General features: G+C 34.4%; 3 protein-coding genes across 3 annotated transcripts in view; 2 read left to right on the forward strand and 1 right to left on the reverse strand.

Annotated features, from left to right (window-relative positions):
* LOC142334744 (uncharacterized) overlaps positions 1-16638 on the forward strand; it is a 447170-nt gene that overhangs the window by 344471 nt on the left and 86061 nt on the right. The gene's annotated exons all lie outside the window — the stretch shown is intronic.
* LOC142334745 (pleckstrin homology domain-containing family F member 2-like) overlaps positions 1-16638 on the reverse strand; it is a 321367-nt gene that overhangs the window by 150488 nt on the left and 154241 nt on the right. The window lies entirely within an intron of this gene.
* On the forward strand, positions 2480-4187 carry LOC142335011 (sialin-like). Its single transcript, XM_075383339.1, has one exon. The coding sequence runs from the start codon at positions 2480-2482 to the stop codon at positions 3962-3964; it is 1485 nt and encodes a 494-aa protein (XP_075239454.1). The 3' UTR covers positions 3965-4187.

The following is a 16638-nucleotide window of genomic DNA, read 5'->3' on the forward strand; positions in this document are numbered from 1 at the left end:
AAACCCGTCAGAGAAAGAGAGTAAAATTAAAATTGTGAAGTTTTTAAAAAATTTCATCTTTTTCGAGAGGTTATCGATGTTTAAAGTTTTCGTGAACAATCTTATTTGGACACCAATTTTTTTGTTCATTTTTATTGGGCAATTTTAAATGGTTCATATTTACCAATTTTGTAACAATTTTTGACTTCAAGGGGTTTTGTAAAACAGAAGCAATTTTTTTTGCCGCCGACTATTAACATCTGTTGTGTTTTGTTCAATTGACTTTCTAGCAAAAAAACAATTTGCAATGCAATTTGTTATTGGTGTGTATATGCTGTTGTTCAATTTTGTATGACACAACTAATAATTTTTTGGCCTAGAAAAAATTTAAATGGTAGGTAAAAACAAGATTTTTTACCAACGATGTCGGAACATTTTTTGCCACCGCACATTAGTGAGCCTCTTTTTTATGTCTCTGTTGTTTTGTTTTTCCTCTAGTCTCTCTTAAGTAAAATGAGGTTGCAAAGCATTTTCTTTAACTAAATTATCTTTACTTGTTCTATCACTTGTTTTTTTAATCGCAGAAAAAAAACAACATTGGTTATGTCAAATGAATTTAACTACCCCTTTACAACGTTCTATCATTAAAACAAACTGAGAGCAAAGAAGATTTAATGAAAGATTTTTTCTGTCTGTTATTTTGTAACAGAGTAACTATTGCTCCTATTGGTTGCCGAAAAAGCCCATTGTAAGTTGATGAAAAGCTTGAACTCACAGCTCTTTTCTCTGAATAATTTTTTAGAGACAAAACTGTTTTCAAAAAACTATAAGTGAAGTTTGAGTTCTGACGGTTTTTTGTTTTTATTCTCTTTAGTGTCATTTACAATACTCTTTGTAAATCAATAAAGATTGAGACATATCTGAATCTAATATATTTAACAGCTAGTCAACAATATAACTTTTGTTGGCATTTGAATTTCGCAAAAATTTTGATGAATTTTATAAATTTCTTTGAACCATTTGATTATTTTTTGGTTAAAATTGGTTGTTAGCAAAGGTACTTACCGTTTATTGCTGACCAGTGAAAAGATTTCTCGACTTAATGAAATTTATCAGTGTGTCTATTTAATAACAGTATCTCAATTCTTCTCTTATTTTGATTCAAAAACAGTAACAATTTTTGGACAATTATTTTTGCTTGGTCGACTCATAAAGTAATCTCATTAGACGGATGTCAAACTCCATGCATGCCATTTGTTGGTTGAGTTTTTCTTATATAGTAGTTTTGATCTATTTTTTATTGAATTTATTCCTGCATGTGTCTCCGTATTGATTGATAATCAGTTTAGTTTTCTGTTGACTTACTTCAATCGTGAAAACGATCAGGTTTTGCGTTATCATTTAAGCTGCAGAGTTTTATTTACTTCTGTTCTAATTAATAAGTCTAAGACGTGAATTTAGAATCTAGACAAATTTAAATAGAGACGGCGACTTGCTCCTTACGTTACTGATTGAAATTCATTTTGCAAATTGGATAATAGTCTTTTTTCTACTTGAAAAATTGCTCTAAATTTGATTTAATGTCTGTCGTTTGTGTGAAAGCTCATTCCAGTGGAATGAAAAAAAATTGAACCCTATCTCACAGGTTCGATCGCTTTTTGTAAAGATGGGTGTCATTTTTAAGAAATATGAACAACTTCTTTCAAGGCAGTCTATCTATGCTTCAAATGGTAGTTAATAAAGACAGGATTGTGGATCGACGAGGTCGGAACATTTTGTGCTACCGCATATTAGTGAGCTTCCTTGTTATGTTTTTATTGTTTATTTTTCCTCTGGTTTCTTTAGAGTAAAGTTCGGGTTCAAAGCGTTTTATTCAACTAAGTGCCTTTTATCCGTTCTATCGCTAGAAAAATAAACTTTGATCGCGCAAAAATACAACAATGGTTCAGTCAAAAGAAGTTAAGCATCAATTTTTAACGGTATATCCATAAAACGAACTGAGAGCTAAGAAGACTCAAGAGAAGTTTTATTTTTAAAGATTAAGTGCATACCAAGCATCTATTAGTAATTATTGTTTTTCAACTGTTTATTTTTTTCTACGCACATTAGACAGACGTTCTTGGTGACCTCAAATTGGAATGCGAAAAATTATGAAAAAAATCAGTTCTGATGCGTATTCTACGCCAGATTAATTTTGAGCTCAAAAATAGTCGTAAACGTTTATAAGTTTGTTCAGAATGTTTTGTAACAAGATATCGCCTCAACTAGAATATCAGTAAGTTAGCGTTCGGTCACAGCAGCCAAGTTACACAGCAAATTGATACTCTCTTATTTAATACTTGTCTGATTAAACGAGGCGCTATTAACTTTTTGTCTTTTTGACCTCAGAGATTCTAACAACATCTAAAATAGTTACGTCTAAAATCATACTATATGTTTTGACTTTCGTTTTAAACATTCTAATGCATTCTGGCTTTTTTCTCATTGCTTTGTTTTTGATATGACCGATCAAAATAACGAGAAGGAACCGTTACTGGATTCAGATAGCAATTATCATGGTTCTTTTACTGAGAAATGTTGTTCAACTAGGTACAAAGTTGGTTTCCTCGGATCTCTGGGAACCGCAGCTTTGTGTTCGATGCGTGTTACGATGAGCATCGCAATTGTGTCTATGGTAGAGCAGCAACCAGAGCTGGATCTTGGATCCTACAACCAGGACTGTCCAAAACCGACCATTGTAGTCATGGCAAATCATAGCCGCCATGAAAAGTTTGACTGGACAAGAGTTCAGCAAACTTACGTTCTCACTGCCCCTTTTTATGGTTACTTGATTTCCCAAATACCAGGTGCTTACTTGTCCTCCATAATTGGCGGAAAAGTTGTCTTTGGCTATGGAACTTTAATCAGAGCTATTTTGTTCATTCTTAACCCCCCGATTGCATTCTTAGGAGTTCAATGGCTAATTCTGTCACGCGTATTAGAAGGAGTAATGGTAGGTTTGACGCAACCCGCGTTGAACCACGTGGTAGCTAGATGGGCGCCCAAACTGGAACGGAGCTATTTCTCTGGATTCAGTTACGCGGGCGCTTCTTTTGGTCCAGTTGTAGCCTATCCTTTCGTTGGGTACTTGTGCTCTTTAGAATTCTTCGGCTTCGGAGGGTGGGTGCTAAGCTTCATCATAATTGGCTCAATTTCTATTTTCTGGTCATTACTTTGGATTTTCACGGTCTATGAATGCCCGGAAGATGACCCAACGATAACGGAAAGTGAGCGTTTATACATCACAAAATCAACAGAAATTCATAATTCGAACAAACATGCAATACCCTGGCGGAAAATTGCGACAAGCGTTCCTGTTTATGGCTTTGTCATATCTTTTACTACCCAAGATATTATTAATTATGTCATTTCTTCGACACTGCCCACTTACTTAGCAAATGTACTAAACTTGAAAGTTAGTAATGACGGGCTTTTATCATCTCTGCCCTGGATATGTTGCTTCTTTGGGACTGTGGTGGCATCCTCGGGGACTGATCATCTTCGCCAGAAAAACCTAGTCTCGACAACTTTAGTTCGAAAACTGAATGAAGTTATTTCTGCAATACTACCCTCGGTCTGTTTGGTTCTAGCGGGGTACGCTGGATGCGACGCGTCTCTTGTTGTTAGCCTAATTTCGATAGCAATGTTTTTCTTTGGGTTCCATTTTGTGGGTTCCACCTGCAACAATCTTGACATTGCACCCTATTTTGCAGGAACGGTATATGCCATTGCTAATACTTTTGGAACAGTGTCTGGCATTTTGATGCCACTGGTAATGGAAGCCATTACGAAAGATGACGTGCATAGTAAGCAATTATGGCTGTACTGCTTCTATGCAATTGGAGCCAGCTCTACTTTTGGGGTTTTGTGCTACCTGGTCATGGGTTCCGGGGAGGCTCAAAGTTGGGGCAACCCACAGGAAGAGGACGTTGATACAGAACCCTAAAACATTTTCACTTCATGAAACAGACGCGAAACCATGGCGTACACGTGAACTAGCTTTATTAATCAAATTTATAACCCGGTCTAAACAGTGTATTCATGTTTTTACATCATAGGCAATATTAAACTAATCTTAAACAAGATAACATTTTCTAAAAACCTTTTCGAAGACGCGTTTATAACGTTTTTACACATGCTCGCTCGGATAAGCTGTTATTCAACATAAGCCAATCAACAAAAAATCTCTTTTTGATGTCTTTTGTGCTACGATAATGCTTTAAAAACTATTTGTGATGTTGTTTCTGTATTCATATCAACTTTAAACAATTTATAATAATATAAAATATTCTCTATTTCCACACTCATTTTCCTTTCGATCCAGTGTTATTAGCTAGAACTGCTCGTTAATCTTTCAGGCAATCGTTGCTCGAAATCGAGAATGCTAAATTAAATTCTTTTTTTTTCAGTTTCAGCTTCATGCTCACCAAAAAAGACATTCGATCTCTAGAAAATGAAAAAAGTTACGTAGAACTTAATTATTGAAGGCGCACAAAATCTAACAAGGAAAGGTTTGTTCTGCTTTCGGGGAAAAGTGAACAGCACTTACCTCATCCACACGAAAAAAACTAATCGAGGTTACTTGAGAAGAGCAGCGGCCAAAATAGTTTAAGCGGCTTCGATCGAGGAAATTTGCGCAGACGCGCAAAAACCAATTTCTGTTCCTTAAATTTTTCCCACTGAAAAAGAAAAGATCTAATTGGGAACTGCAAAACAAAGATTCAGTAAAAACACAAATGAAAAAATTAGTTAAAAGCAGCCCATACAGCGACCGGTGAAAACCGGCTGGTTCAGTGTCCTCCCAGACCTTCTAAATAGAGCATTTTGTTCCCCCAAACTTATTAATACAACATAAACGACGGTGTATATTATTTCACTTTTAAAATTTCTAACGGTTTTAAAAAATATAACAGGTATTTAAAGTAATTTGCAGCATTAAAACGTAGAGATCCGTTTAGATATAAAAAAAAGAAAAAGAAAAACATTGTTAATTCCTTTGAGTAAGAACTATAAAATACAGAACATAGTTTAAAGGCAAGTTAGTGTTAAGAAGTATAAATGAAACAAACGTCACATATTGTGAAAGTTTAAAAATGTATTAAATTTACAATGTGCTAAAATATCGACAAATTAAGACAGATGAATTATAATTGAGAAAAATTTTTAAAAATGCTAATTCTACAATTAACATTTTCGAGAAATGAGAAAATTTTAAAAAATGCCAATCCTCCAATTAACATTTCATAGAAGACTAAATGACGCCCTAAAACTAAATCAAATTAGGATTGAACTTGAAAGATTTGAGATTAGAATTGAATTCAGAAACCGTTGGGTCTTTTAGAATCTCATCGCAGAAATGTTTTTTATTGTAGTTTTGAAAGCCCACTTTTGTAGGGATATTCTGCCTCAAGGTGAGAAGCAAATCGTTATACCAGTCAGTTGCTTTTTTGAAAAACAGTTTTGCATTATATTTGTTTTTTGGTTTGCTCCAAATGACAGCTTGTTTGTACGGTCATTCATTTTAGCACTTAGGGTGGCTAACTTGAGTTCATCGAAAGCTGGTAGATCTGCTTTTAGAAGCTTTATAAAATATATAATAAACCGACACTTGAGGTATATGAGGTATTCTACTGGTAAGATTTTGTGTTTGATCTTGAGATCAGTGGTCCTGTCAAATTTGGTTCTATTGAAACATGCCTTTAATCCCCAGTTCAGTTATTTTTTTAGAGTAACTCGAAGTGATTTTTTAATACCTGAGAACAGAAGAATTGGGTAATGCAGATGACTTAAAACAAGAGCGTTGAGTAAAGCAGATCTAGTTTTTTCAGGAAATATATATTTGATGGAGTACATGACCTTTATGCCAAAAACCATTTTTCTTAGTACTTTTTTTATTTCTTCATCGAAAGAAAAATTACAGTCAATATGAACTCCCAAGTATTTCACAACTTTTTTCTCGAGAACTGTACATACGTTAACAACTATTTCTTCAATTTTGTTCCTTTTAGGGGCGCCAAAAATAATGAATTCGGTTTTGCTTTCATTTACATTTAACTAATTTTTCCTGAAAAAGAGAATTAGTTTAGCAATACTTTCTTCAAGATGTAACTTTGATTCAGAAAATGTTTTTCCACTGCAAAAGATGAAAGTATCAGCAGCGTACTGGATTATTTTAGAATTCACATCAGTATCATTTTTCATATCATTTACATATATGTTGAAAAGCAGTGGGCAAAGCACAGTACCTTGTGGTACTCCACGGTACTCAAAGTGCTATTCAATTTGATTCATAGTTCAAGAATTTGACTTTTTGCACACCGTTTTCTAGATAAGATTTTAGAATTGTATTTGCTTGTTCACTAAAATCTAAAAGTTTAGTTTTGTGCAGAAGAGTAGGATGTGATATCGAATCAAAAGCTTTTGATAGGTCTAAAAAAGCTCCTATGACGATGTTTTTTTATTGAGATCATGATTTTTTCAGTGCAATATAAAAGAGCATCTGTGGTTGACCCTTTTTTCTGTATCCAAAATGTGTTGTTGCAAGCAACTTATTCTTCTCTAAATAAGCTAATATTTGATTTCGAAGAAGGATTTCGAAAATTTTAGCTAGAGCTCCAGTAAGCGAAATTGGTCGATAATTTATCGGATTTTCAGGATCATTTTTCATGAAAAGAGGCAACACGTGGGCACGCTTAAGTTGGTCAGGAAAGCGTTGTTCAGTTAAGAGGTGGTTAATCAAAACAGAGAGGTTCAGCTATGTGTTCTCTTGCATCTTTTAAAGCCCAAGCTGGAATGAGTGATTGACTCAACGGTTTTTTAACATTTAAGTTGTTGAGTATATCAAATATCTTCTTGGTTGGTGGTCGTATACCTGAATATAAAAACATAGTCTATTAGCGACTTCTTAGATTAGATGTAATAGGATAAATTACGCCTTAAGTATGAACAAGGTTTTCCCTTGCCTTATAAGGCGAACACGTGCAGTTTTTAGCTTTCAGCACATCGTTCTCTCAACCGGAGAACGTGTCATTGATATCTACTTGGAAGATGCGCGATTTAGTTTATGATCATCAATTATGGTGGGTTCATTTAAATGGTTTATATACACTGATGAAGTTTTGGTATGATCAAACTTCAGGCATTTCTCTGGTAAAATTTAGACGTCATTACTCGACCTTCGTCAAAAAACATCAGGTAAGAGAGTTAGCCATGGAAATTAGTATAAGAAATTTAAACTTCTCGATGTTTTATCAGGTCGCATTGTACTAAAAAGCTGTTGTTCAGGCCAAATCAGACTCAATCACAGTCATCTTCGATGTCAAATTATAGTCCACTCAAAGCATCAGCACGGGATAATTTGTTCTCAGGATGTGTATCTCAGCTCATAATCCAATCCCATTAGTACTATTGTCCATCTCGTGATTCTTGCTGATTCCGTTTTGGCGTTGATTTATCTGTTGCAAAAAGCCGAATCTATTTGAGAGGTTTGTTGTTAGTCGGTAGAGCAAAGACTCCTTCGAGCAAGAATTGTGTCAATCATATTCTCACACAGTGAAAGTAAGTGTCCCCTTTTCCTTAGTGGAGCAGATCTGTTGAGCTTGTGACAGTTTCCAGATGGTTTGCCATTAGTTTGAGATCCTGTTTCTGTTTGAGATTTTTGATGTCATTTGGTAGAGCGCAGATTCTTTTGAGCAGGAGAGTAGGAATGGTTTCAATCTTATGATCACAAAGTCAAATGTACGTGTCCTTTTTTATCGGAGTATTTCTGTTCAGCTTGTGATAGTTTCCAGCAGGTTTAGATCAGAAGATGGCTTTGAGTTGCATTTAATTTCGTTAATTGTAAAATTTTTTCCACTTATTCGACATTTGACTGCCAAAAAATGTTTCCCGCACTGCTCCTTTGCAATCCACACAATAGTTCAAGGTCTTGAAAGATTATCAAATCTTTGATTTCTTTAAGAGTTGATCTGATGCAATTGTGGAAGATCAAAGAAAAATTCTTCAGACCCCGAAGAATTCTGCACATCTCCAGTAGTCCTTGGGATGTTTTGATTATACATTTTTCCATTTCTTTTTCAATCTCGTCATACCCAATAGTTTAAAATGCCTCTGATATGTCCTTGGCGCAATAGGAGGCCTATCGAGACTGTGGATATTGGTCTCCATGTCGGGTATTGGGTAATCTTTCTTAACATATTCTTTTGGATCTACATATAAAAGTTCCTGCTTTTAGGTCTACATTTAATCTTACGGCTCTATTTTTCTTCCGTTGCCACACTGCAGGTGATGTTTTTACGACCCCACAAGGTTGCATTGGCTCCATGATGTCTTGCTGGTGTTTCAACGGAGATTCGATTTTGTCTTTCATCCACTCTAGTAGAGGCATTAATTTGGCCTTTCACTATTTTGGCAGCAACTTTAACTTGTGTTTTCGTAGTGTGTCGGTGTGTCATCAAGGCCCGCTCTAGTACGGCTCCAAATGACTTGGACTTCAATCTTAACTGTCTCGAACGTTTGAATGTTTGAACTGTGTTGACAATGACAGCGGTGTCTCCTTGTTCATTGACAAAACCATAAATCCAGATTGCTTCCTTCCCAGAGTTCTGTTTTGTTAAATTGAAACCATTTTCCCCTGGATAGGCTTGTGTTTTTGGCATTCTTTGCAGCTATTATAACTTTGATGATCTTTTTTGACAGCGGGCCACCAGACTATCATTTGAACAAATGTTTAATTTGTATTCGTTCCCGCGATGTTCGACTGGGCTTTTACAACAATAAAAAGTCTTAGTTTGGGTGGAATTGATGGAAAAATATTGTGAAGGACGATTCACTAAGGTTGTTGACGGTCAAAATATTTTTCTGTTGGTCGATTCTTTTTTCCCTCAGTCCATTGTTTCAAGTTGGGAATATTTTTTGAGGAGACCGTGGACTAGTCAAATTTGTTGGAGCTGTACAATTGGGTCGGATTTTTTAAAATAGGGATTCTTTAATGCAAAGCAATCAGAGTCAAAAGCGCCAGAATGGGACATCTACTTTCGGGTGAGCAATTTCAATCAAAACAGAAACCCATCAGAACATTTGCTCATCTCGTGATTCTGTCTGAGGTTGTTTTGGATAAAAAACTCTGTTGTGAATAGATATTTCAGGGGTTTGTGGTCAGTCTGTGGTAATTATTTTTCGAACAGGACTTTTTTGTAACTGCCAGACTTTATTAGTCGGATGACATTTCGTCAATTCAAAGACGTGATTAGCCGTTTCAATACCAGTGCAGCTCTGATGTCTGACTGGGGTAGCAGCTCGGATTGTACAAAAAAGATGTTGTTGACGGGATAACAAATTTTATTGCAGTCAGCGTTGTTCTCAGTCTGGTCTGCTCAAAGCGTCAGAATGGGAAATGTGCTTTGTCACGTGTATTTCAATTCCAAACCAAATCTCATCAGAGGCATTGTCCATCTCCCGATTCTTGCTAATACCCTTTTGGGAATTTTTCTGATGCAAAGAGATATTTCAAAGGTTTTTGTTTAATCTCTAGAGTTAATCATCTTTTCAACAGATGTTGTATAAGTTTTGAGACAAAAAAAACATATTTAAGTGTCTCAATTTTCATCTGGTAGTAGTTCTTTTTACCTATTTTGACAGTCTCCTTTTAGCTTAGATTAAATGTCCGCCCTTTTATAAAACGACACCGACTAGTGCTTTATCTGAGGCGTTTTTTGTGATAGCTGCACCTTTTGTCAAGCTGTACGGGCTTAAGTTTGGTTTTGCATTTCATTTTCAGTTTTGTCGTTAGTGGAAAAGTATTTTTACGTTGCCGACTTTCAACTGCAATCTTTTGCTTCTCTACTGCTCATTTGTTGTTTCATATACCAGAACATCGTCTTCAAAGATGACCAAATCCTTGTTTTTTTATGAGAATTGATTCAAAACAATTCTGAAACATTGAGGAGGAATTTTTCAGACCCTGTGGAGGCCTGCAATTCTGGAGTAGACATTAGGATTTGTTGATTGCTCGTGTGTCGTTTTCATCGTCGCTTGGCTAAATTTGATAATATGCGTCTGATAAGTTGTTTTTCAAAAGTATAAGGCCCCATGCAGATTGTGGAAGTTAGTCTCCATGTCCGGGATGGACCAATTCTGGTCAACACCTTTCCGATTGATGTGAGCTTCTGGTCTACACAACAGTTTTAGAAATTCATTAAATTTTCAGCAGCCATACTGAAAGTGATGCATTTGTGAATCCACAAGACTTACTGACACCAGGATGTTCTGTCGCACAATTGACTTGAATTTTTTTGACCCTTTCCTGTAGAAGTAGAGATTTCTTTCTGACCTTGCAAAACATTGATTGAAGTTGGTACTTCACGCAACCCAAGAACTGTCATTGATATCTACTTGGAGGGTCGGCGAGTTGGTTTATGATCCTATTTTATATTGTTCTAACTTGAAGAAAATCTAATTTTTTTTGTAGAAAATTGACGACAAACAAGACATGTTGAAATTGAAATTTAAAAAAGGGACAACAAACATGAGAATTTTGTTCAAAATCGATCTCTCTTGTGTGACAACCACTCTTATGAAATTGTCAACAAATTGGTGTCATCTAAGCGCCCCCAAATTTAGAGTGTGGAGAAATGTAAACATTTTAATCTCTGAATCGGATAGTTTTATTGTGGTTTTTGTTTACACTCAGATCATTGTTGAGCAGACGAGAGTTGGCTAGAGGCACAGCTTCATTTACAAATTGATAAAAAAATGCTATTAATTTTTTGTGGCCAAAGTTAACACGTGCAATTCGCTTAACACTATTTGTGACCCTACCCCGGTCGGTATCTATGAATTGAACTGCTAAAAGGTTCCATCTACAAACTGGCTCAAAACTTGATCAGGTTAAAGAAGGAGTCCAAATGAAGTATTTTTGGTTCATTGCATTCTCCTATTTGTCATTTTGATATGCATTTCAAACATAATACGTTACAACTAACAAATGTCTTCCATGAGGAAGAATTCTCTTTAAAGTGAGGCAATTAAAAGTTAAGATTTTTTTCAAAATTATTTGTAGTTGTTTAAATCCAAAAAAAAAAACAATTCTTAGAAACTCGAGCAATTCTTGGTAGTTTCCCCTGCTTTTTTGTCTGGGCTCAGCTAGGTAACCGACTCAGAAGGCTGACAACAGAAAAAGAACAGGGTTTTAATTTTGATTGCCGTATATAACAAAATTACTTTGCTAATTTGAAGCGCAAGTGAGACAGTTTGGTTGAGTGCCTTTGAATCTGATCAAAAATTGCAAGTACGTTTGATCAGAAGTGGATTTTGCGCGCATTTTGAGCGCAGATAATTCTCGATTGAGCTTGAGTATGATCAGAGGTATATTCGATCGCATCTCGAGCGCAGAAATAATTTCAAACGCACTTGAGTCTGAACAAAAGCGAGTTCGGTCTGGGTTGATTTGATCAAAGCTGGTTTCTTACCTCGACCTCAGCCTGGGCACAGAAATGTCTCTCATTGGCTGACATCAGTAGTTTGAATCAACCACGTTGAGTGATTATCAACAGTGTTTTTCCACCAATTGTTCTTTTTTTGTTTCTGCGTAGTTTCTGTTATTGAAATGCTCACACATTAGTCTGGGAGCAATTTTTCAGAGATGCATTAATGACTACTTGATAGTATAGCTAAAATTTTTAGGGCGAAGTTGGTTTCCTAATTTTTGATACCACCACGTAATTTAGATGCCCGGGCAGAGGTATCCAACCTGAAAAACGCAAAAGTACGTACGACTGGCGATGAATTATAAAAGTTCAACGCTCAAGCGTAGATCTTAAATAAATTCAACGCATTCAACGCTACTCGTTCAAAATTTTGCCATTTTATTCGCCGATTTTAAATGGTTTTGCATTGAACTTAGCGTTGATCTTGTATAATTTTGCATTGAATTTAGCGTCGATCTTAAGTGATTATCAATTGAACTCAGCGTGGATCTTAAATAGTTTTGCGTAGAGTTAGCGTAGATTTTACACAGTTTTGCGTTTAATTTAGCGTGGAATTTACATAAGTTCAATGCATTCAAAGGCAATCTAACGAAATTTTGCGTTTTTAAGCGTAGATCCTACATAACTTTGCGTTGAAGTTAGCGTTGATCTTATATAATTTTGTGTTGAATTTAGCGTAGATTCTATATAATTTTGAGTTGAAGTTAGCGTAGATCAAAAGTAATTTTAAGTTGAATTGAGCGTAGATCTTACATAACTATTCGTTGAATTTACCGTATATCGTACATAAATTCAACGTTTTTACCGCCTATCTTTTCTAATTCTATATAATTTTTATTTTATAAGCGTCGATCTTACCTAAAATTGGGTAGAATTTAGCGTAGATCTTTCAAAATTTTAGGTTTAATTAAGCTATGATCTTATCTATTTTTGCTGTTTAAATCGTAGATCTCACTTGGTTTTCGGTTACTCATTTGAGAGTCTCAAAAAGGATTTTGTTGCCAAGCTCATGTTAGTTGCGTCTAAAGTTCGTTTAAAATTGCAGTTTCAATTTAGAAAAATTCATTAACTGTCTCTGAAGCCCCAAAATTTGGCTGAAAGCAACTAATAGGTACTAATTTTTTGAAAAAACAGATATTTGTTTAGAAACGCAAAATTAAATAAAATCTACGCATAGAAACCACGAAGTTATGGAAGATCTGCGCTTAAAAAGGCCAAAATTTTGTGCAACGTGATGTTACAGTCCGATTCATAAAAAGTGCGGTTCTTAAGAAAACTAAGGTACTGTGGCACAGTGATGGAGGAAGCCGAGGTCAGTGCTGGAGGTCAGTGGTTCAAATTGCGTACGCTGGCTTCTATGCGTTGAAACGTTGGTATTATCAACGCTAAATTCAATACAAAATTTTGCGAGATCGACACTTAGGAACGCAAAAATATGTAGGATAAGCGGTAACTAGTGTTGAAAAAACCGAATTTTTACGCTAGTTACAGCTGATCCTACAAAATTTTGGCACAAATCTTCGACCCGAGTGACGGAATCATGACAATTCATAGGGAAACAATTATATTACTTCAAATTATTTTTTACACAAACACCAACAGAAAAAAGTTTCAGTTACTGTATCAACTAACTGCTGTTTTACAGATCTTTACAAAAAGAATTGAGCTTCATTACTTTACCCAGACGGATAACAACAGTCATTTTTTCCTTACAATATTTGTCACAATTTTTGATTGTTTTCAGAACTGCTTGTTTCCGTGTCAACATTAAAACAATTAATATATTCAAAATTGTGAAAAAAAAACACAGTATTTTCAATGAAGCCACGTTCTTTTCACGTTTTATTAAGTAGAATATCAGGTGGTGTAGCTGAAAAATGGACGTCATTGAATTTTATTTTGATGCACTCGTTTTCGCTTTTGCCTAACTCTTTCATATTTGCTACAAAAACCAGATTAAATTCAAACATTTTTTTTGCCAGAAGATTGCATTTTTGAGCTGTAATATAAAATTTATCTAACAATTTTGTTTTTAAAAGAAAACTTGCGTAATTTGTATCTCTCAAATGCCTTTTAGACAGTTTTTTACGAAAAAATTTTAATTTTAACCGCTGTATACGGATTTTCTGATTATCTAATAACTCTATTTATTTAATTGCCTGCAAACTGAAGAGTACAGCTGCACAATCTGTTAGTCAAATGCCAGATTGAGTTTGTTGTATCTGCATTGAGTCCCAAAAAGATACATTGCCGAAAAAACATTAAAAATAATACACCCAAACGGAAAATTTTGCAGAGAATATGGTTGCTTTTAACTGCTACCAAAAGTGAAGTGTTTGAAATTGGTAAAATAGCTGCTTTTCCAAACTCTCAATTATTTTCAAAACCATTGACGATCTGATACTCAAAATTTATGTAGTGTTTACTGTTGAGCTGAGCAACTCAGCTTTTGTTTTTCTAACACCGTTTGTTCATCGGCCCGTGCCCTCTACGGAAATTTTTGTTGGAAAATAATCAGAAAACTGGAATTCTTTTGTTCTGAACATTAATTCTGGGATGGCAGTGTGCTTTGTGGTAAAAGTTACTACCGAGATTACCAGAAAAACTCTCAGCAGAGTTTTTGATATTTAGATAATTATAGCTATCTATCCTTTTAAAAATTAAGTTATAATATCACTCAGCAAAACAAAATTTTCAAATTTGACGCCGATTTTTTCAGAAAAATATTTGAAAACCTGGTTGTTTTTAGTCAACCAGAAAGGAAAAAATGTATGAAGAGAATACAAACCAGCAAATTGTTTTGTCTCAGAGTGAATATAATCCTTCGAACAATAATCTGAGGGATTTAAAAATTATTTTAATTTTGGTGACCAAAGAGCAATTCTCAACTGAAAACATGGTGGCTTTTTATCATGGTTTAAATGATAACAAAACTGCTAAATTTTAAGGCAGTTTTCGTTAACATATTTAGATTTTTCAAGGGGTTGTTACGATACATTTTTTCAAGAACTTAAATTATTGGCAATAAATATATTTTAGACAAATTTTTCTATTTCTGAAAAAAAAAGTCTCATTTTCATTTTCTTTTCTATATTTTTCTATTTGAGAAAATGTTCAGCAAATTCTACTCGTTTAAAAACTTGGACAACGGAAAAAGTATTTTGAAATTTTCATGCACTCGTAAATCTATTTCAAATAGACTTTTGGAGATGTTTTTTAGACACAAATTCGCGCTTTACTCAATTGGCTATTACGTTTAACTTTTTCACAGAAATCAGAGTTTTCAACACTCCCTTTATCGGGCGAAAAATATCTTCAAACTACTGCTGCAATTTATACAAAACTCATAAAAATAAATTTTGATCTATTTTTTTGGGAAACAGACTTACGGAGAAAATGCGAAAACGTAAATGAAAAGCGAAACTGAAAGCTAGTGTTCTTAATGACTTGAAATCTGTCTTGTTGATACATGATGTCCCACGAACTAATCAGTTTGCTATGTAAAAAATACGCTTTTGATAAATTAATAAACAAACAAATTGCGTTTTCCAAATTACGTTAGAAACAGGAACATACCACTGACTTCATTGTTCACAAAGCATAGAACCAAAGTTAAGTTATATTATTTTGAAAACATTTAAGTTTTATTTAGAGATCTACATGTCAAGTAAAGCATTGCTTATCAAAAGAAAAAGCAGCGACAAAAGTTTTTATTTTTTTTATAAAGATAGATCATATCTCGAAAAAATGTGTGTCGCGTTTTCTGGGTTTCTTTATGAACCAAATACCGTTTAACACTTTTGACCCTGATTTATGGTGGCTTCTTGCAAAAGTGTTTGCGATTAATTTAATTTGAACATGAAACAAACAAACTTCATAAAAAAGAATGCTGGGCTTCACTCCAATATGTTTGTTGTCCAAAAATACTGAATCATATTAACGCAAATATCCCATATTGAGAAATTATATCAAACAATTTTAAATTTGTAAAACCAAAAAATGAAAATAGTAATTTTGAAAAAGTGACCAAATGAGAACCGCAATTACAGAGACTTTAAGATTTAAGAATTTGATCACCAACCCAAGTCAGGAGCATACAGCAGTCATCGTCAGAGATGATCTAGAGAACTAACTGCTGTGGCGTGATAATATTTTGGGAAAATTTGTGTTTGTGAGTCGTCGGTTTGAAGTAGAAGGTTAGTTGACGTTGGAACTGCTAAAAAGATTCAAATATTCCGACTTTTTTCGGTGCAATTTAATTGTTTCACTGGAGAAACACAATTACTATCACAATTGGTCTGTCAGCAATTATAAACCTAAGTTTATTTCTCGTTTAACAATTTTTGATTCGTTGCTCGTCATATATAACCCGTTTTTGACGAATAGGTGCAAGATATGTTCGTCTAATCATTGTTGGTAGTCAACACAAGAATTAACTCAAACATCTTTTCTATTAACTCAACAATTTTATAAGGGACTTTTATAAGATCAACAATTTTATAAGATCAACAATTTTATAAGGGACTTTCATGACTAAACTTATACTTAAACTATACTTAAACTGATCATGACTTTTAATTGTTTACAACCCGCTTGTAAGCATAGAGAGCGACGCCGCACCCAACCAACCGCTTTACTCAAAATGAAATTTTTACAGCAGTCCCTATTAAATTAATTTAAATGGTCTACCATTCGAAGGAAATATAAATATAAAACGATTCAATTGTACAACGTATAATACTACAAGTTCGAAAATGCTAAATTTTCTAAAATGATATTCGGACATTGATAACGCCATTTCTCATGCCTAAAGGGCTGTGATAGAGTGATACATTTCACGTTAAAAAATGTGTTGATTTTCTGGAGGTCAATTTCCATAAATTTTAAGTGATGGAAAATATTTTTCAGTTCAATTTAGTTCTTAATTTAGTTCAATTTGATGTTCCTAAGCTGTTGTTGATCTTCATTTCCTTATTTGCACTCCCTTTTAATTTCATTTGTTGAAGTTTTAATAAGGATATTTACATTACTCAATGTCTGTTCATAAATTGTAACTTTAGATCTTTCAAAATTTCGCGGTTAATCTAGTTTTGTCTGTATTAATTTTCTGTGAATACCCGTGAAGTATAATTTG

The sequence above is a fragment of the Convolutriloba macropyga genome, chromosome 2 (assembly GCF_964194025.1).
Source record: "Convolutriloba macropyga chromosome 2, txConMacr16.3, whole genome shotgun sequence".
Classification (NCBI taxonomy): domain Eukaryota; kingdom Metazoa; phylum Xenacoelomorpha; order Acoela; family Convolutidae; genus Convolutriloba; species Convolutriloba macropyga.